This window comes from Macaca nemestrina, chromosome 3, assembly GCF_043159975.1.
Source record: "Macaca nemestrina isolate mMacNem1 chromosome 3, mMacNem.hap1, whole genome shotgun sequence".
Taxonomy (NCBI): Eukaryota; Metazoa; Chordata; class Mammalia; order Primates; family Cercopithecidae; genus Macaca; species Macaca nemestrina.
The window spans coordinates 91016899-91038756 of NC_092127.1; the positions used below are offsets into that span (position 1 = coordinate 91016899).

A 21858-nucleotide genomic window follows, 5' to 3' on the forward strand; every position below is an offset into this window, starting at 1 on the left:
ACATGTTCATATCATTCTTTGAAAATTTCCTTGCTTTCTGGCATAAAAAGATATTCCAGGTTCATTTTATTCATTTGCTTATTTGAGCCTTGCAATCAGCCACTTCTTTAAGGAGCCCTACTTCCATAGCAGCAGAATGTATTTCAAAGTAAGTTCAGTATACGAGGTACACGCATTGCTACTGGGTGTTAGGGCTTCTAGGTCATCTCAATGGACAGAGTAATACATCTATACTTAGTTGTCTATTAAAAACTTTTAGTTTATACATATACCTCCAATTTCAGTCTAACACCACAGGTTTATTTTAGGCTTTCTCTTTCCATATTTGACTCGCTGCTTCCACAGTGATAAACCAAGCTCCCATTATCCTCAGTTATGTACTTATTTGCTTAATCCCATAGTACATTGAAAGTGGTTTTAGAATTGGTAAACTATCACTGCAAAAAACAGACTTGAGAATGTACAAGCTCTTACCTTCAGGTGACCTTGAAGCTCTACACAAGCAGGAAGTGATGGCTAACACAAATTTGTAAACTGACTGCTTGAGCATTAAAATTATGCCCCAACACAGGTATGGAGAGCCTTGGCAAAGGTTGGAGATGTATTGGTTCAAGGCACTTAAGAAAATTTTTGTCCAAACATTACCTGACCACTCAGCTAATTAGGCTAAGATTTCAGTGTGCATACATGACAAAGAATACAGAGTTTAGAGAATTAGTCTAGGAAAATCACTAAACCCTCAGGGTAGGAATTCAGATCTTCATAGTTGTCACATTATGTCATACAAAGTATCTGGTTTCAGCAAAGAAGTATGAGACATGCAAATAATAAAAAAATGGCCCATACACAGAAAAAGAAATTGTTCTTAAGGAAGCTAAGGCATTAGACTTCTTAGATAAAAATTTTAAATTAGCTATTTTAAATATGTTCAAAGAAATAAAGCAAACTATGTCTAAAGAACTAAATGAAAGTATAAGAATAGTGTCTCATCCAATAGAGAGCATCAATAAAGAGATAGAAATTATAAAAACAAACAGAGTAGAAATTCTGGAATTGAAAATTACAATAATGGAAATGAAAAACTTGCTAGAGGAGCCCAAAAGAAGATTTGAATTGGCTGAAGAAAGAATCAGTGAACTTGAAGACATGTCAATTGATATTATGCAGTCTGATGAACAGAAAGAAAATAGGATGAAGAAAAGGAATCAGAGCCTCAGAGATCTAGGGGACACCATCAAGTATACCAATATACACATAGTGGAACTCCCAGAAGGAGAGGAGAAAGAGAAAGGAGAAAAGAGAATACCTGAAGAAATCATGGCTGAAAACCTCCCAAACTTGATGAAAAAAACATTACAGAAAGAAGCTTAACAAACTGTCAGTAAGATTAATGCAAAGAGATACACACCTAGACACAGACACATCACAGTCAAGCTGTTGAAAGCCAAAGAGAAAATCTTGAGGGCAGCAAGAAAAAAGTGACATTATCATGTAGAGGGAATCCGCCAAAAGGTTAATAGAAATCACAAGGTCAGAGGGAAGGGGGTGACATATTCAAAGTGTTGAAAAAACAGACTGCCAATCAAGAATTCTAGAATCAGCAAAGCTATTCCTTGAAAATAAAGGAGAAATTAGACATTTTCAGTAAATGGAAGCTGACAGAATTTGTTGCTGGCACACCTCCTAAAAGAAATAACAAATGGAGTCTTCAGGCTGAAATGAAAGGTTATCAGACAATAACTGAAATTCACACAAAGAATTAAAGAACAATGGTAAAGGTAAATATATAAGCCAGTATTATTTAATTTTTGATTTGTAACTTTTTGGAAAAATTCCTATTGATTGTGGAACAAAGTAGAAATAATAATTTTGTGTTTAAATACAGTAGTAGGCAAATATTTTAAGACTAATGGATTGTTTCATGCTATAAAACTTATGAAGGACCAGATTAATTCTGGTAACATGGAAATTAAGGATAATGTAAGTTACATGTTTCCTGTTCTAACCATGAGAATTCCCATTTCTTTCTGGCCATGGGAATTTTTGTCTCAAGAATATTTCATTCTCCCTTTCTATGACATACCTGGTCTTCCAGGCCTTGACTGTCCCATCATCCTATTGCTAACAATGTGACAAATTAGTCTTCATTAAGATATTTAAATATCTTAAATATTTGAGTAATATATGCTTATCTGAACAATAGGTTCAATTCTGTAAAAATTCCAGTGAAATGGTCTTATGGTTTGATATTAGGATATTCTCCCCAAGGTGAAGAACAAGTTATGCAAAGAAGTGTAATGGAGCCAGACTTTCTGGTTATGTGTCTTGACTCTACCACTTAATAGTTATTTGTCCTTGGCCAAGTTACTTAATCTTTGTGTTCAGTTTCCTTACCTAAAATATCCTGGGAAAAAAAACTATGGTCTAATATTTTGGAATTAGTATTTATTCTTCACAATTAGTTGTAGATTCTTGACTTTAGCTTAATAATTCTGTAATCACTCTTAACTTAAATCTCAAAGTGTAATTCTTGCTTTAAGCTAATTTTTTGGTTTCAGAATAATGTATCATCTATTAGAAGGCCACAATAATGCCTTCGAGCTTCCCTGCATATATAAAATCCTTTTCCCACATGAATAAGCATACTTTGACATATAAAACTAGATTACTTCCTGGCTAAATTATTATTTATAGAAATAATAATAAGAAGATGTTTATTTGATGACCTAATTTATTTGATGGCCTAATTTAATAGTTATTGAATCAATGTAACTTGTATTTATTGGAATAAAAATCTAGATGCTATTTAAAAAATGTTATATAAAAACAGTTTTCTATATCAGTTAAAGACATAGTTCATAATATTCAAGAAGATTCAGCAAAGTTTAGTACAAACTGAATTTTGATATTTTTTGAAATTCTCGTCTTGGATTTCTTGGATTTGAGAGAACTAGAGATAGGGTGGCAAAGCTCAGTAGCTGAAAGCTTTATTTTCTTCTGTTTCTCCTGTAGAAAAACACAGGTTCTTCACAAACTACTGCCAAATTGATACTGTAATAATGTTAATTCAAATCTTATCCAAATTTCTGATAATTCTGTGTAACTCTTTGCTTGCTTTTTGAAATAATATTTAATACTATATGTGGGTTTAGTTACCAGAGGTGCATATTGATAGAAAATTAAGAAAATAATCCAATAAATGGGAGTTATTGTGATTCTTTCTTAACTGGTGAATCACATCTGCTGAAGGTGTCTAATAAAGCTTAAATACAGAATTAAGAGGTATAAGACTCTAAGTGACAAATGATAAACTTTAGCTAAATTTAATTTGTAAAGAGAAATCCTACAAAAAAGTTATTTTATATAACATTTTGAATGATGAAATTTAGCTTCTTTCTTCTTTTAGAAGAGCCCAGGTAACTATTAGAAATCTATTTTTCAGAGGTGGATTTCACAAGCAAAGTTTGTGATTGGAAAGATACTGACATATTTGCTAATGATAACATGATGGGAACTACCTGTGTGCTGCCACACTGGAAAACAGTCTATTAGTGTTTGAATTGATGCACTTTGGGCATTTTAATTCTTCACAAATTCTATTTCCATATTTAATTATGGAAAGACACGGGGGAAAGTTGCATAGCCCCATCTTCATTTATTTAATTGTCAGTGAGAGTGGCAGTTAGTAATTCTTCTTCAAATTATAGTGTAGCATTTACTTAAAAGAATGCAGTTCCATGCTGAGTTTGCTTCAATTAAGTCATATTTTATTTGCTAATGATTTTCAAAATTGACAGTGACCTTGAAGTTGGTATTGCCAACACTTCTTGACACAAAAGAAACTGTAATTTAGAGATAAAAGTGCATCAATTTATCCTTTGTTTTCTATCTGTATTTTAAAAAGGCTTTTACATTTCTGATTGAACATTTACCTGAGTACCGCAGAGGTTAATGAGTTTAGTAGTTGTCAATTAACGTGGTTTACATGAAATGGATTTTATTGTAGACACACGAAAAGGATATTGCTAGTGTCTTAAATTGTGTGTGTGTGTGCGCACACGCGCATGTACACCTATGTAATCTTTCCTCTTACTGGATTACCGTTAGAATTGTGAAACAATTGAATCATAAAATCTCAATAATGTAAATTCACTTAAAGAAAGCTTCTTGGATGGAATCCTGCTCAAGGTCTTGAATCGTTGTATTAAAAGAGTTAATATAAAACCTTAACATGATTTTAGGCTATAAAAATGTGATGTAAAAGATGACATCAAGATGCTCTATTTTAAAATACTGATTTTTTGACAAATGTATAGGCTATAGTAAATCAGTATATTAGATATGTTCTTGTATGAAATGTATACAATGTCTAAAATATCCAGCATGACTATATTATATTAGAATGTAGTTTCACATTTTGTACTTCACTGCCTGTTATGGTTATAATATAGTAGAAAAAAATATGCACGATTATAATCTGCTTTATTTCTAAGTTAAAAATAATATAACATAAATGGGAAATTTCATTCTTTCTACCATCACAACTGCCTATGTACTTTAAAGTCCATGGTTGTATTAGGCAATTGCATTGGAAAGGTGGTCTGGAGCACTTATTTTAGCAAGAGAAAGTGTTGGTTGGCTAGGTTCTCTTTTTTCCTGAAGTTCTGTTGGGCACAGCAGTCTTTGGAATTGCCACTGACCCTGTAAGAAGAGTCTGTTTTCAGCTATTCTAGTGGATGCTAGGGTTTCTCCCAGTGCTCTTTTATTGGCATGTACTGCTCTGCTGGACATGCCAGGCTCTGCCACTTTTGTATGTCATTCTGCTAGGTTTTATAGCATTTGTCTCTTCCCCCCTACACCCACTAGACCCAATGCCTTTGGATGGTCTGACTCCCTTATTTCCTTTTGTGTTATACTTAGGAATTCCAAAGTAGTGTATATATAACCTATTGTCAGGCCTCTGAGCCCAAGCCAAGCCGTTGCATCCCCTGTGACTTGCACATATACGCCCAGATGGCCTGAAGTAACTGAAGAATCACAAAAGTGCAAATGCCCTGCCTCGCCTTAACCGATGACATTCCACCATAAAAGAAGTGAAAATGGCCAGTCCTTGCCTTAAGCGATGACATTATCTTGTGAAATTCCTTTTCCTAACTCATCCTGGCTCAAAAAGCTTCCCTACTGAGAACCTTGTGACCCCCACTCCTGCCCTCCAGAGAACAACCCCCTTTGACTGTAATTTTCCTTTACCTACCCAAATCCTATAAAACGGCCCCACCCTTATCTCCCTTCACTGACTCTCTTTTCGGACTCAGCCTGCCTGCACCCAGGTGAAATAAACAGCCATGTTGCTCACACAAAGCCTGTTTGGTGGTCTCTTCACACGGACGCGCGTGACACCTATGTGTTACAGAGATTTGTGGGATAGCTTTTTCAGTTTTTATTCATAGCTTTTTTCCTTGAAGGACGTGACAAGGGGCTGGGCTTTGGAATTGTGTGTCAAACTAGAATCCTTACTTGTAACAATAATACTATTGAGAATAATAATATATTACTTTGAGATAGTGCTTTATAAGACTATCACTCATCACTCACTGTTAAAGCTGAATGTCCATAGTGAAGAAAGGCAAATACCTTTCTGCTCTTTGTGTTAAATAGAAGGGATTTGCAGATCAATAATTCAAGCACACTGAGACCACGTATAGTGCTGAAAATATTCCTAGAGGAAATAAGGATTCATCCTTTTTATTTATATAACACATTTTCCCAGGCTTCATTGGATTGGAGGTACTAAAGAGAGTCGCAATAATGTTAATAACTTTAATACCTTTTTTTTTTGGTCTGTAACTATCAATGTAGAGGACATACAGCCTTTTGCAAAGTTCCTCTACCTACGTATTTCTAGATGTCCCCGGGGGCTGTCTCAGCTATGCCCTGGAATAAGTCTGTTTCCATTGAGTACAGCTGCTATTCCACCAGGCACTTCGGTCTCTTGCCATATGGTGCTCTCTGCTGGGCGTTTCCGCCAATGTTCTCTTTCACAGCTAAAGCTGCCGGATTAGCTGGGATGGAGTAGGGGGAGGAGGATGATGTCTTTCTTCATGTTATACTCTATTAGAAGACTTCAAAAGTAGTGCAGGTTTTTTTTTTTTAAGCCAATATTTTAATGAAACAGTTGTTTTAGTTATTTTTTTTCATAGTTTCTTCACACTCAAAAGGATATGAGGCCTAAAGTCATTGAAGATTGTCTGTGTTAAAAGGCAAACCCAGTCGACAGAAAATCCCCAGTATTTAGCATTGCCACTCTTTTGACACAAAGATTTTCTTACTAGGTGTTGGCCATCATGATTAGCTGCTGCTTCTCATAGGCTTAATTTTTACATTTGCCTTTTGGTTGTTTTGCTCTGTTCACTAGGTATTCCAAACATGTCTGAATTCTCTCTTGTCAGCTCCAATATTCTCTACCACCAAAGAAAGGAACAATCTTGTTTCTCTCTTGTCAGCTCCAATATTCTCTACCACCAAAGAAAGGAACAATCAAGGTGATTTACTAAAATCAAAGCAGAGTAACTCTTTAGGAAAACTATAATTTTCTCTACAAGTTTGCATCTAGGAAAAAAGAATCAACAAAGGTCTCATTTTACTTCATGCAAACATTAAAGTTCTGTCAGAGGTTGGGTTAGTCTTTGTATTAGGATTCTGCAGAGAAACAGAACCACTGCTTACACAGTCATGTGTCAATTAATGATGAGAATACGTCCTGAGAAATGCATTGTTAGGTGATTTTGTCATTATGTGAACATCATAGAGTATATTTATATAAACCTAGATGGTATAGTCTATGACACACCTAAGCTATATGGTATAGCCTATTGTTTCTGTGATTCAAGCCTGTATGGCATGTTGTTATACTGTCTGGTATAGATTACAAAGATACAGATACACAATGGTATTTGTGTCTCTAAATACATCTAAACATTGAAAAAGAACAGTAAATACATGGTGTTATAATCTTATGGGCTCACCATTGTATATGCAGTCCATTGTCATATATGCAGTCTATCCTTGAAACATCATTATGTGATGCATAACTATATATGCGAGATGGGGTTTATTCTGGGAATTGGCTCACGTGATTACGGAGGCTGAGAAGTCCCATGATATGTTGTCTGCAAGCTGGAGAAGTAAGGGAGCTGGTGGAGTAGCTGATTTCAAATCTGAAGGCCTGAGAACCATGGGAGCTGATGGTATAACTCTCAGTCCAAGGATAAAAACCTGAGAACCTGAGTGGCTGCTGGAGCAAGTCCAAGAATCCGAAGGTTAGAAAACCTGAAGTTCTGATGTCCGAGGGTAGGAGAAGATGGGCGTCTCAGATCCAGAAAAGAGAACAAATTTACCTTTCTTCTGCCTTTTTGTTCTATCCGGGCCCTCAACTGATTGAATGGTGCCCACTACATTGGGTTAGGATGGTTCACTGATTCAAATGCCTATCTATTCTGGAAACAGCCTCACATACATACCCAGAAATAACACTTTATCAGCTATGTGAGTATTCCTTAACTCAGTCAAATTGACATCTAAAATTGACCATCACAGTCTGCGTTTAATTTTTTCAGACCAGGCAGATGTAGAAGGGCAAGTTAATTCTATTGTGCTTATATTTTATAATGTCTGAGAGCTAGGTGTTAGTGGTAAGTTCAAGGAATTTTAGTGTGTGCCAGCTTCTTTTTGAATTTTGTTGTGACACCTCAAAGCTTTCTGGAGTGGTGCCTCTCTAGCTAGAAAGTCACTAGGGACAGGGGAAAGTGCTTTCAATTTAGTTTCAACTGCATCTGTCAAGAATAAAGTGGAGGTTAGCATTCTCCTCATCACTTAATGTAATGGCACTGGCGCACATCTCCAAAGGTGCTAGTAGTTTTGACAATTGCCCCCTACTCACTACCCAAGAGTTTATCTGCAGTTTCTGTCTTTTTGGGGATGTTAAGAGGGTTCAGCTGAGACTCTTTTCATATGTAATGAGGTCCTTTTCTGGTTCTGGGGATGTTAAGAGGGTTCAGCTGAGACTTTTCATATGCAATGAGGGCCTTTTCGGGTTCTAGTCTTTGCTGTGCTATATCTTCCAGAAAGTCCTTAAAGTTTCTGGCATGTGAATCATACTGTTTCTAGCACTTACTGGTGTCTATTTGATATACTTCTTTTGAAATTTTGGAGTCGGGTGGGGCAGGTATGGATTTGATTCACCATTTTGAACTGAAATTATGCTTTTTATCACTAATGTTGCTACTTACTGCATTATTCTTGCTTATAATGGTAACTGAGAGAGGTTGATTCAATTGCTGTAGAATGGTAATAGCCATCTAGAACAACTTAGCGGTGACGAATCTGTATGGGTCTGCAGCCACCTCAATTCTTGCCTCCTCATGAGAAAGAATTCGATCGAGGGGCATAAGGCAGAGTGAGAGACCAAGGCAAGTTTTAGAGTGGGAGTAAAAGTTTTTTAAAAAGCTTTAGTCCAGGAATGAGAGGAAGTAAAGAACACTTGGAAGAGGGCCAAGCAGGTGACTTGAGAGATCAAGTGCGTGGATTGACCTTTTAATTTGGGGTTTTGTATGTTGGCATGCTTCCAGGGTCTTGCATTACTTGCCCCCTGATTCTTTCCTTGGGGTGGGCTGTTCACATGCTCAGTGGCCTGCTAGCACTTGACAGGGGCCACGTGTGCAGTGTGTTTACTGGAGTTGAGTTGTACACATGCTCACTTGAGGCATTCTTACCTTTCCAGTTGAATGCCCCTAAGGGTCATATACCAGTTAAACACAGCCGTTTTGCCTTTTAGTGCGCATACGTGAGCCCATTCGCCCAACTCCTGAGATGTTATCTGGAAGCTACTGATCACCAGCTTCAAGATTTTTCTATCGGGAGACTGCCTTTCCCTGGTGCAAGCTGCAATCATTTATTATTTTAGAGAGACTGTTAACAACTGCCTGACCATCACATGATGGTCGTCTGACGTTCTTGGTTGGGGGGGCCCTCTCCTACCCTGCTCATGTCAGACTGCCTGCTGTAACAACCTGACACATTGTTAAACTATATGTTATGAGAATTGTAGTAAATACCATTAGTTTAAAAATATGTTTTAAAATATTCTTAAATGATTTCTCAACTTAGAATGTTTTAGGTCAAGAGAAGAGGATTCCTATATTAAAAAAAAAAGCTACTGTTGTGTTATGCTTTATTGTTTTAGTTTCTGGTGAAACAGTGTGCTTAAACTTTTTGTGGTTCATGCTTAATTTTGACATTTATTGTAGTGGGTATAAAGAAAAGATGATTATTTTTCATGTCACAAATAATTTCTCTGTCATAATAGGTATCATTTTGATAGGTATTTCTATTTCCCAAATAATGTTATCCCCTCTGTCTTTTATAAATGATGAGGAGCTAATTTTCATTTTTCTTAAGGTTTTAGATTACTGGGTGTACTGCCAAGACCAAAACTGTTCTTATTGGTTGAGAATATGCTAATGTTAGAGGTACTTCTCTGGGAACCCTAGCTGACTCAGGAGTGGGATGGGAACCAACAGTGACAACTTAGCCTGGGATCTGTCCAAGAGCCCTTTAGCATTTACCAGTGGAACCCCCTTACTGAGGCTATCCTTGCTTTAGATTTAGACTTAGGTAAAGCCAAGCATTGTTTCATGACTTGCTTAAACTATGTTTCATCCTCACTTTTTATTTTTTAGAATGTTTCCAATGCAACTTTGAAATACAAAGGTATTCATTTTGGCAACTCTTCAGGAAGACAAGAGTTACCTAAAAAGTCAGGTCCTGGTCCAGGAGAGTATGATATAGTCCAGTAAGTAAAAAAATATAGTATACCTTTAATGTAGCTCTTGACTAGAAAAGTATTCTAATAATTCAGACTAGGCTATGCTGTAAAGGAAGGAAAATTAGTATGAAAAACTCCAAGAAGTATTATATTTTGGCATAACATATATGAAAGTTATTTTTTTTTTAATTATACTTTAAGTTCTGGGATACATGTGCAGAACATGCAGGTTTGTTACATAGGTATACACGTGCCATAGTGTTTTGCTGCACCCATCAACCTATCATCTACATTAGGTATTTCTCCTAATGCTATCCCTCCCCTAGTTCCCCATCCCCCCAAGTTATTGTTTTTTTATAAGCCAAATCTTGTGCTATCTACATATATGTATTAACTCATTTAATCTTCACAGAAAGCTTTGCATAGTTAATATTGTTATATCTATTTTATCAGTAAAAAATCCAAGGGTTAGAGGGGATAAATAACATATTCAAGATCATGCAACTATTAAATGGCAGAGCTAAAGTTAAATTGAAGCCTGTTTGATTACACAGTCCATGTATCCATGTACTAAAATATACTGTCCTTAATTATAAAGTAGATAAAAGATCAGAGAAAATGTAAAAGAAGGTGACCCAGAATTCTCCATTTTATCCCTGGCTCTCATCTTCATTCCTCTGACTACATGATGGATTTAGATGGCATTCTCAGTCAGTGTAGGTCAGAGAATATTTATGAAGAAATACATTTCTGGCAAAATAACTCTATTTTCTCCTACTCCTACAGTGAGGTTTTAGACATGAGTTTATGGAAGGCAAAATTGAGTATCAAATACCATGTTGTCCTCAGAATCTACTACCCTTTCTTATAATTAATTTTTTAAGAGTCCAGCTTATCTGTCTTGAGTCTTTCTCTTTCATAGGTTTTTTTTTTTTTCTCCCAAAAAGCCCCGGAGTGATTACATACTCAATTAATTTGCTAGACAGATCAGACATATCTGTATACTAGCAGTGGATATATTTTAGGATCTTGCTTGGACTCCCCTGCTACTGTTCATTCACTGAGTAAACGTTGTTTGAATTATTGCTATGTACCGGTTCTGAACTTAATAACTGAGAATAACAAGAATAAAACATGACCCTTGTTTTTGGGAATTTATACTCTAATCCATTATCCTGTTCACTTTTCACTCCCTTAATATGAATATACCTTTGTATTTTTATTCTTTCAGTAGTTACGCTAGAACCTTAACATGCATATTTAGCTTAATTAAGTCTTTACTTATTATTATTATTCCAAACAAGACGAGGTCTTTAGAATACTCTAACACATATCATGGTTTTCTTGACATATGCTTTTGCTCTTCAATATTTTAATCCTAATCTTTTCTTCTGCCAGATTGGCTGGTTTGTGCTCATGCTCTCTCTCTCACCCTCTCTCTTTCCCCTCTTCTCAGTTTTATTGAGGTTTAAATAACATAAGTCAAAATTCATCTTTTAAAATGTGTATCATTCTGTGATGATTGTTTTCCATCCATTTCACTATACTTCTGACTGAGTACCCCAGGCATAACTGGGACTCTAAGTAGTGTTAACTGATTCTGCTTGGTGGTTTTTCCTACCAGTCTGTTTTCTTCCCTAACCCTGTCTCATTCTCATTCTACCCCCATTTGTTGTGCTGTTGCTTTATTTGATCTTTGTTATTTCTCCTGTTATTCCTCTTCTTTCATTTGTGTTTTAACTTTTACCTGAAGATATGTGTTAATATAGATTGCATTCCTGACTGCTTCAGTTATTTCACCATTTTTGTAATTTGTTTGCTCTTTGAGTTAGCTGCTTTCACTGTATCTTTTACTTGTAGTTGTCTTAGTTCTTTCTGGCAGTTGACATTTTCTATTTTTTTTTTCTTTCTTGCACTTTTTGTTTTATTTAGTGAGTCAGAATTATTCTGGGAGGCTTGATTCAGTGTAAAAGTGGAGATATTTGGTTGCTCTAAATGAAAGATAAGTGTATAGGTCTCTTTTTGGTAAAGATACAGACCTAAATGATATGTGATATTTCTGCTATTCCATATATAAATTTCTTATCCATAAACCTTTTTGAGGTTTGAAAGCAAGTTTATTTGTTGAGATTTTAGCAAATAACAATCAGTGAGGAAGTGAGCCTTTAGCAGTGAGCAGGGATGGTAAATGCATATTAAATCATAGCACTGCTGAACGAAGAAAGTAATAGCAATTACATAACTTTGTATTATATATATTTTAATCCGCATATGTTTAGTATAGTTTGTTGGAAATATTGGGTATCAGATTTTTTTTTGAAATTCTCTTTAAGAAATAGAAAAAATAGTAGTGTGGTCTGTATAGCCTGTTTAAATGTGATTCTTGTAATAATAATAGCTAACAGTTATTGTGTGCTTATTATGAGCCATGTATGGCATTAACCACCTTATATATATTATCTACTTTAATCAATGCAACCTTGAGAATTGGTTATTACTATTTCCAGTTACCAGATTCCAATCACTAGATTCATTAAGTGATGAATCTGAAGCTTAGAGAAGTTAGTTTGCATAAGGTTATATAACCAGTAGGTAGCAGTAGGTAGCAATGCTGGAATCTTATCAGGCTGTCTAACTTCAAAGCTGGGGCTCTTACTTACTGCTTATTTAGTTTGTGATTCTTTCTTGAGGTTGTCTGAATTTCAATGAAAAGAAACTTCCTTTTCGTTTACAGTGATGTTTTCTGATTATTGTATGATGTAAATAGCATAGGGCTATTTTCCTCTTATTTTGGTAATATTGAAATACCAAGGGATTTTGAATTTTAGACTTTTAATGGTACATAAAATACACAGGAAACTTTTTATAGTGTTAGCTCTTTTTTCAATTCACGATGTAAATACCAGATCTTATTTTCTTTTTGTGATAATTATTCAGATAGGTTTATAATAATGTTCTGAATTGGAAAAAATCGTAACTAACCAACAAAACAAATACATTTTACAGAATTTTGAATATATTGATCTAATACACCTAGATAATCTTCTTATTCCATACTTTAATTCCAGCACATGTTGCTGTAGAAAGAACTTCTTTGCTTACATAAATATTTATAGGTTTAAAATTGAGAACTCTTAATTTCTATTTGAATTTTCTAAAGGAAAAAGACATCATATTATGAAAATGTTAACATCCAGAGAGATCAACAACAAAATTATTGCTCATTTGTCCCACGACTATATGAAATAATAGTATTACAGGAGGAAAAAAAGGTAAGTTGAAAAGTGGCTATTGCATATGTTTTCCCAATTTTAAGATAATTGAATCCTATTATCACAAGGTTACTGTGCTCTTTGATCTAATGTGCCTGATAGCTAATTGTCACTCAATGAATATTGTAGAAGGAACTACTTATTATCTCTGTCAAGTGGTTGCTGTCTCCGCTTGAAAACCTTCTTGCAAAGAACTCATGACTCCTAAGTTGATTTTTTAAATTATTTAAATGCAAGAAAAATGAAACAAAGGGTAGAACACAAAAATCGCTGTGAATTTTCAAAAGCCAAATTTTACAATCCCTACAATATTAACATTTACTACTGGTTTTTTTTTTTTTTTTTTTCTGACCCAGTCAGATGTAAGAGGCCTCTAACTGGATCCAAGCCTGTTAATTATAGGATCAAATCCCATCCTGGACCCAGTTCCATTTCTGTTACAACTTCCAAACTCAATTTGGAAGATAAACTTGCTCAAAGAAACTCGGAGAGCTCAAAACACAAATCCTTGGAGCGCTGAACTTGGAGAGAGAACTTACCACAATCCTCAGCCTCTCTGAGGAATCAAGGGCACAAGTGGGTCCTTGCAGGGTCCTTGTAGCTACCTTGCTTGTTCACTCAGTGCTCCTGGGGGTCGTTAGAAGCTCTACTTTGGACCCCGCTTCTGACGCCATCTGTTAAAAGAAACACTTTAGCCCAATTTAAAGGAGTGTGATTGAGCAATGAATGATTTGTGAATTGGGCAGTCCCCAGAATCACAGTAAATTCAGAGAGACTCCAAGGATGCCTTTTGGTCAGAATAAATTCATAGACAAAAAAAGGGAAATGACATACAGAAATTGAAAGTGAGATACAGAAACAACTGGATTGGTTATAGCTTGACATTTGCGTTATTTGAACACAATTTGAACACTCAACAGTGTATGAGTGGTTGAAGTAAGGCTGCTGGGATTGACCAAGACTCAGCCATTGTTACAGGTGCAAACTACTAAGTTAGGTTTTCAGTCTTGTCTACCTATTAAGTTAGGTTGCAGTTTGTCCACAAGGACTCAAGTACAGAAGTACAGAGTCCTTCTTGGGCCACATTTAATTTGCCTTAACAGTGGTAATACTAGATATCTTGGGGTGTTAGGGGAATAGGTGGGGAAAGATGTGAATGTTCTAAAGAGCTGAAGATTTGATTGCTTCTTACTGTGTTCCTTTCTAGTGAGATCTCATATACAGTTTAAATTTGACCTTACATAAGGGTAATTTATCTCTAATTACATATATGCTTTGAATTACACAATTAAAAAAATGTGAGCCTACCCAGAGGCTTATTTATCTATTATTAAATGTAATGTGACTCTTTCTTTTGAAAATCAACTCTGTGAAAACAAGTCTGATAAAATAAGAATTTTGAAGTATCAAAGAGAATTTATAATTAAAGCAGAAATGGGAAAGTATTGTTATTTTTGCATATTTAGTATAATATCAAATAAATGCTTTGCTTAAAATTGAAGATTTGTTCAATGACTTTTTCTATCACAGTATCTTAAAACTAGAGAAAATTAGAAGAATCACTTTTTATTTCTTTACCTTATACATAGTATAAAGAATAAGGAATTAAATTGAGTGAACTGGTTGAAATATAGGGGCTTTATTGTATGTAGCATTTTCTCAGTGCTTTATTGTCATAGCAAATATTTGTTCCTAAGGTGTAAAAAATTTTAATTTAAATTTTCAGGCAATGAGGGAAGATGGACCCTTATTAATTCCCTAAATTCCAAATTTTTTGGCTTATATAATGCTAAATGGTAGTTTCCCATGATTATTTTGACATGGAACCATTAAATTTTCATTGTTTTGTTATATATACAACTAAATGCTGACACTGATTGTGCATGTGTGCGTGTGTGTATAGGCAAGCAAGTAGGAAAAGGCAGGGACGACTTAAAAGTGGATGAATTGGATGACTGTGTCACTAGCAGAGGTGGTCATCACAGAAGCTACTCATTATGATGAGCAGTTATGAGTTCAGCTTTAGACAATTGAATTTGGAGAAAAATTACCAACACACAGTAGAAATTTGAAAATATAATTTGTAATACAAATTATGGGTAGAGATACTGATTTAGCAGTTATACTCATGAAGGTGATAATTGAAGTGATGAAGTTGCTACAGAAGAGAATACAGAGATGAGAAGAAAATTAAGAACAGATCCTGGAGGAACACAGATTTTTGGGAGTGAGGCATGATAGAAGAGCTAGAGGAGAGTTAATTAGTGAAGTAGGAAGTGAGTTAGGGAATGTAGATACCAATGATAGAGATTTTATTTTTATTTATTTTATTTTTTTTAGATGGTGTTTTGCTTTTGTTGCCCAGGCTGGAGTGTAATGGTACGATCTCGGGTCACTGCAACCTCTGCCTCCCGGGTTCAAGTGATTCTGCTGCCTCAGCCTCCTGAGTAGCTGGGATTACATGCGTATACCATGATGCCTGGCTAATTTTGTATTTTAAGTAGAGTCAGGGTTTCTCCATGTTGGTCAGGCTGGTCTCAAACTCCAGACCTCAGATGATCCACCTGCCTCAGCCTCCCAAAGTGCTAGGATTATAAGTGTGAGTCACCGCTCCTGGCCCTGAAATACTTTAATAGACAGATGGTCATGATAAATTAGTAAATAAAAAGCAAATGCATAATATGATTTTGATTACTATTAATAGATATATATACATTTAGTCATAGTAAAATATTTATATTGTTTAATTCAAACTGGTGAAGTTATGGGTGACTTTTATTTATCTTTTCTGCTTAGTTGAATTTTCTATTGTTTTATAATGAACATGTTATTTAAAAAGATAATGAAGTTGAAATAACTGTTTAAAAGAAGAAATAATGGAGAGGAATGCAGGACAAGAACAAGGCTTTGTATTTAGTTAATAAAAGGTATTGAGAGAGTAAGTATTTTAATTATTGTGAGTATTGAGAGAACAGTTTTGGTAGCAGATAAGTTAGGTTCCATGGAATGAGGGAAATGGGGCCAGACAATAGAAACATTGAATATATAATATATATAATTATTTGTTATATATTATATTACATGTTAATATATTACATGATATATTCCATATTAATATACATTGTTATATTGTTATATGTCATATTAATATTTATATATATGTTATATATTATATTACAATATTATATATAATATTCAATGCCTCTACCACCTTCTACCACCAGAACTTTGATGGTAAAGGGAAGAAGAAAAATCAGATGGTCGATTGAAAAGATAACAGAATGAGAGACATTTTAATTTTGCAGGGAGCATATTGTTAGAATAGTTGAAGGATCCAGTGGGAATAGAGGAGTTACAGAAATGCATAAATGAGATAATTAATAGAGTAAGGTTCAGGAGCAGATGATCAAAGGGACGCAAGGTATAAACAGCTAGTTTATATTAAAGACGAACAGAAATACCTCTTTTTTACGAAAAGGAAGAAAGAATGGATGATGAAATAGATCAGGGATTAGAAAGCTTTTTCTATAAAGGGGCAGGTATTAAATATTTAGAATTCATGGGCCATATAATCTCTTTCACAACTAGTCAACTGCTGTTGTAGCACAAAAGGAGCCATGGACAATATATGGATAAATAGTAATCCAGTAAAACTTTCATTTACGAAAGCAGACTAGCTGGATGTGAGTTACAGGCCATAGTTTGCAGATCCCTAAAGACAAATATAGAGGCGTATAGGAGATCAAGTAATTTTATTTCAATGAACTATGTTGTTTTGGTGATGTATTCAATGAAGTCCTCTTCAGAGGTGAGGGAGGTAGGTATTCAGTAATTGAGAAGAATGGAATGTATATCATAATGAATCATAAGGAATGTGACAAATAGTTAAGATAAATAAAATAGTTGCAGGTGGAAGAAAAAGGTCCCATTTTATAGTGGTTAGCACAAGCTCATTATTGACAATAAGAGCGCAAGTGTAGAAACCTGTATTGTATGGCTAAGCATCGCCAGAGGTTGGAGCTATAAGTATGGTTAAGCGGCAAGGGTTTGAGAGAATCAGGGTTTCCGAGGCCAGTATGGCTAATCTTGGAATCCAGGCTAAGTGGGGGGGATAAAGAAATCATAAGGGGATTCATGGCTTGTAAGAACAGGGAAGAACTGAGAATTGAGAGATAAAAATGAGAGTCAACAGAAGGTAGGTAGGAGAGAAGGGAGCACAAGAGGTGAAAGGATAGGAGATTATGGTCACTAAGGGTAAATGTTAGAGTTCAATGTCATAGAGAAGAGGTTGTTCCTAGTGGCCACAAAATCTTGAGTGTTTTCTGTCTATAGGTAGCTGAATTGGAGATTAAATTTGTAATCAGGTGATAAGGGAACTGTAAAACATTTTTTTAGTTCTGTTTAGAAAGCTCTTGCAGGAATTGCTACTCTGCTGCTCTTGCATTGTACTGGGCTGTGTTTAAGGTGGGGTGATTCTCATGACTTGCCACTTTTCTGGCTGCTACCTAGAAAATGAGGCTCAAGCTCTTTTGTTTTTTTCTCGGAATCACAAGCCTATTTTGGATAGATCACTCCTTCACACCTCTCAACTTAGCACTTAGCCTTGAGATGGGCAAGTATAAAACTTAGGGCCCATTCTCAAATTACTGTGTTTGAATCTTTTGCTTTTCTTCCAACTCCCTTACTCACGGGATCTTTCTCTAGGCAAGGAGAGAAAATGCATGGGAAAAATATCTCTCTCATGGTGCTTTCTTCTTTTGCTTTGATGCTCGATCCCTAACTTTTTATGATTTCTGGAAATTGTCTGTTATTCTGTATCTCTTTCATAGTCTTAGCTGCCAAATGCAGCTGAATAGAAATGAGGATATGGGAAGGGATTTCAGTGGTAAAGTGCTGCAGAATTTTCAATAGCTGCTATGAACAAAGAAAAAATCTGATAGGCCAACTGGAGAAATGTCTTAATGTGGGGTCTCAGGGATGGGAAAAGGGGCAAGAAGAAAGAACCAGGTTTAAAGGTCCAAGGGAAACAACACTTTGGAGTACCTCTCCTGCACATTAAGAGCAGCTGAAGGAGGCGGGGTGCAGTGGCTCACGACTGTAATCCCAGCACTTTGGGAGGCCAAGGTGGGCAGATTGCTTGAGGTCACGAGTTCGAGACCAGCCTGGCCAATATGGTGAAACCTCATCGCTACTAAAAATACAAAAATTAGCTCAGCTGGCGGCATGTGCCTGTAATCCCAGATACTCAGGAGGCTGAGGTACGAGAATCACTTGAACCTGCGAGGTGGAGGTTGCAGTGAGCCAAGATTTTCTCCATTGCACTCCAGCCTGGGCAACAGAGCGAGGCTTTGTCTCAAAAAAAAAAAAAAAAAAAAAAAGGAAAAAAAGATATAACTTGGGAAGGCTGGTAAATTTGGTGTGTGATAGGCTTAATAGCTTCACTCCATTTCTTGGCTCTTTAAGTTCAGCAGATGCACCCTTACAATAGATGGTACATAAAAATGAGTTATAGGTAGTAAGTCCTTGAAATTGTCTTGGAATGCTCTTTGCTTATATTGAACCCATTCCTCTTTCTCTTGTTTCTCAAGATTTCAGATTTCCAGGTTGTATTGACCCTTATAATGCTTAATGGTGTTTTTGTCTGAACTTACGATTAATTTGAATAATAATATTTCTTGTATATGGAATGTTTTTGATATATTTATCTTACATCCTCAATTAAACCATAGTTCTTAGAGGACAAGTATCTTACATTCTCTTTTTAAAACATATAGTGAAGTGAGGTACTTATGTTTAGTAATGCTTTCTGAATGAATTAATTACAGATCTGAGAAATAGGCAGTTTTGTATAAAATTTGGAATGTAGAGAAATAATTCTTGTTTTTTCCTTTCTTTGTACTTATCCCATTGCCTAAGCAGTATAAATTTTAAAGTAGTAAAATAATTTAAAAAGTGCTATGGTATCTTCATTTTTTGTATATGTTTTTAATTTGAAATTTTTATGGGTACATTGGTAGATATATTTATAGGTACATGAGCTATTTTGGTATAGGCATGCAGTGTGTAGTAATCACATCATGGAAAATTGGGTATCCATCTCCTTAAGTGTTTATTCTTTGTGTTATAGACAATCCAATTATGCTCTTTGTAATTTTAAAATGTACAGGCCAGTTGTTATTGACTACAGTCCCCTTGTTGTGCTATTACATACTAGGTATGTAAAAATATTTAAAATTTTTTTTAGAATTTATTTTTATTTTAAAATTTTGCAGGTACATAGTAGGTATATATATTTTTATGGGGTACCTGAGATGTTTTGATACAGGCATGCAATGTGAAATAAGCACATCTCAGAGAATGGGTTATCCATCCCTTAAGCACTTATCCTTTGAGTTACACAATCAAATTATATTCTTTTTCTTTTTATTTTTTTTGAGATGGAGTCTCGCTCCGTCATCTAGGCTTGATGGAGTGCAGTGGTGCAATCTTGGTTCACTGCAAGCTCTGCCTGCCGGTTCACGCCATTCTCCTGCCTCAGCCTCCCGAGTAGCTGGGACTACAGGCACCTGCCACCACGCCTGTCTAATTTTTTTGTATTTTTAGTAGAGACGGGGTTTCACCGTGTTAACCAGGATAGTCTCAATCTCCTGACCTCGTGATCTGCCTGTCTCGGCCTCCCAAAGTGCTGGGATTACAGTCATGAGCCACCGCGCCTGGCCCTCAAATTATATTCTTTAAGTTATTTTGAAACGTATAATTAAGCTATTATTGACTCTAATCACCCTATTGTGCTATCAAATAGTGGGTCTTATTCATTCTTTTGGTTTATTTTTTGTACCCAGTAACCATCCCCACCTCCCCATGAGCCTCATCCCCTGGCCATCCCAGCATCTGGTATTCATCCTTCTACGATCTATCTATAAGAGGTCAGTTGCTTTGATTTTTAGATCTTACAAATAAGTGAGAACATGTGATGTTTGTCTTTCTGTGCCTGGCTTATTTCAGTTAACATAATGACCTCCACTTCCATCCATGTTGTTGCAAATGACAGAATCTCATTCTTTTGCATGGCTAAATAGTTCTCTATTGTGAATATTTTCTTTATCCATTCATCTATTGATGAATATTTAAACTGCTCCCAAATCTTGGCTACTGTCAAGAGTGCTGCCATAAACATGGGAGTGCGTGTATCTCTCTGGTATATTGATTTCATTTATTTTGGCTATATATGTAGCAGTGGGATTGCTGGTTTATATGGTAGCTCTATTTTCAGTTTTTTTTTTTTTTTGAGGAACCTCTAAACTCTTCTTCATAGTGGTGCACTAATTTACATTCCCACCATACGTGTACAAGGGTTTCCTTTTCTCTACATCGCCACCAGCATTTGTTATTGCCTGACTTTTAGATAAAAGGCATTTTGACTAGGATGAGATAATATCTCACTGTAGTTTTGATTTGGATTTCTCTGATGATCAATGATGTTGATTACCTTTTCATATGTTGCTGCCATTTGTATTTCTTCTTTTGGGAACTATCTATTGAAATCTTTCGCCCATTTTTGAATTGGATTATTAGATTTTTTCCCTGCAGGGTTGTTTGAGCTCCTTATATGTTCTCATTATGGATCCCTTGTCAGATGGGTAGTTTGCAAGCATTTTCTCCCATTCTGTGGGCTGTCTCTTCACTTTGATAATTGTTTCCTTTGCTGTGCAGAAATCTTTTTAACTTGATGTGATACCATTTGTACATTTTTGCTTTGGTTACCTGTGCTTGTGGGGTATTATTCAGGAAATCTTTGCCCAGTCCAATGTCCTGGAGAGTTTCTCCAGTGTTTTCTTTTAGTAATTTCATACTTTGGAGTCATAGATTTAAGTCTTAATCCGTTTTGATTTGATTTTTGTGTAAGGCAAGAGAGAGAGGTCTAGTTTCATCCTTCTGGATGTGCATATCCAGTTTTCCCAGCACTACTTGTTGAAGAGACTGCTTTTTCCCCAATGTATGTTCTTAGCACCTTAGTCAACAATGAGTTCACTGTAGGTGTGTGGGTTTTTTTCTGGGTTCTCTATTCTGTTTCCTTAGTCTATATGTCTGTTTTTATGCCAGCATCATGGTGTTTTGGTTACTGTAACTCTGTAATATTGAAGTTAGGTAATGTGATTCTTCCAGTTTTGTTTTTTTTGCTTAGGATAACTTTAGTTATTAGGGTCTTTTGTGATTCCATATACATTTTAGTTTTTTTTTTGTTTGTTTGTTTTTTCTGTGAAGAATGTTATTGGTATCTTGATAGGGATTGCATTGGATCTGTAGATTGCTTTGGGTATCATGGGTATTTTAACAGTATTCTTCCAATCCATGAACAAGGAATATCTTTCCATCTTTTGGTGTCCACGTCAATTTCTTTCATCAGTGTTTTGTAGCTTTCATTGCAGAGGTCTTTCACTTCTTTGGTTAAGTTAATTCTTAGGTATTCAGTTTTATTTGTGCCTATTGTAAGTGGGATTACTTTTTTTGATTTCTTTTTCAGATTGTTCACTGTTGGCATATAGAAATGCTACTGATTTTTATATGTTGATTTTGTATCCTGCAACTTTACTGAATTTATCAGTTCAAGTCATTTTTTTGTGGAGTCTTTAGGTTTTCCAAAATATAAGATCATATCATCTGCAAACAAGGATAGTTTAACTTCTTCCTTTCCAATTTGGATGCCTTTTATTTCTTTCTCTTGTCTGATTTCTGTAGCTAAGACTTCTAGTACTATGTTGA

General features: G+C 35.5%; 1 protein-coding gene and 1 long non-coding RNA gene across 9 annotated transcripts in view; one reads left to right on the top strand and one right to left on the bottom strand.

Annotated features, from left to right (window-relative positions):
- LOC105486404 (sperm tail PG-rich repeat containing 2) overlaps nt 1–21858 on the top strand; it is a 657812-nt gene that overhangs the window by 24782 nt on the left and 611172 nt on the right. For 7 of the 8 annotated variants that reach the window (XR_011621154.1, XR_011621153.1, XR_011621155.1 and 4 more), the window contains 2 exons: nt 9738–9850; nt 12984–13095. The exons of the other annotated variant lie outside the window; for it this stretch is intronic. Coding sequence is in view for 4 of the 7 variants with exons in the window: in XM_071093286.1 (XP_070949387.1) it covers nt 9738–9850; nt 12984–13095 (225 nt within the window). In the remaining 3 variants the exon portion in view is untranslated. The remainder of the gene's footprint in view (nt 1–9737; nt 9851–12983; nt 13096–21858) is intronic. 8 annotated transcript variants of the gene reach the window in all.
- Nucleotides 6391–14025, bottom strand: LOC105486403 (uncharacterized). Its single transcript, XR_011621156.1, has 4 exons — nt 13930–14025; nt 13635–13769; nt 7133–7294; nt 6391–6515 (listed from the first exon to the last, which is right to left on the bottom strand). It is a non-coding gene; the product is annotated as an uncharacterized lncRNA (long non-coding RNA).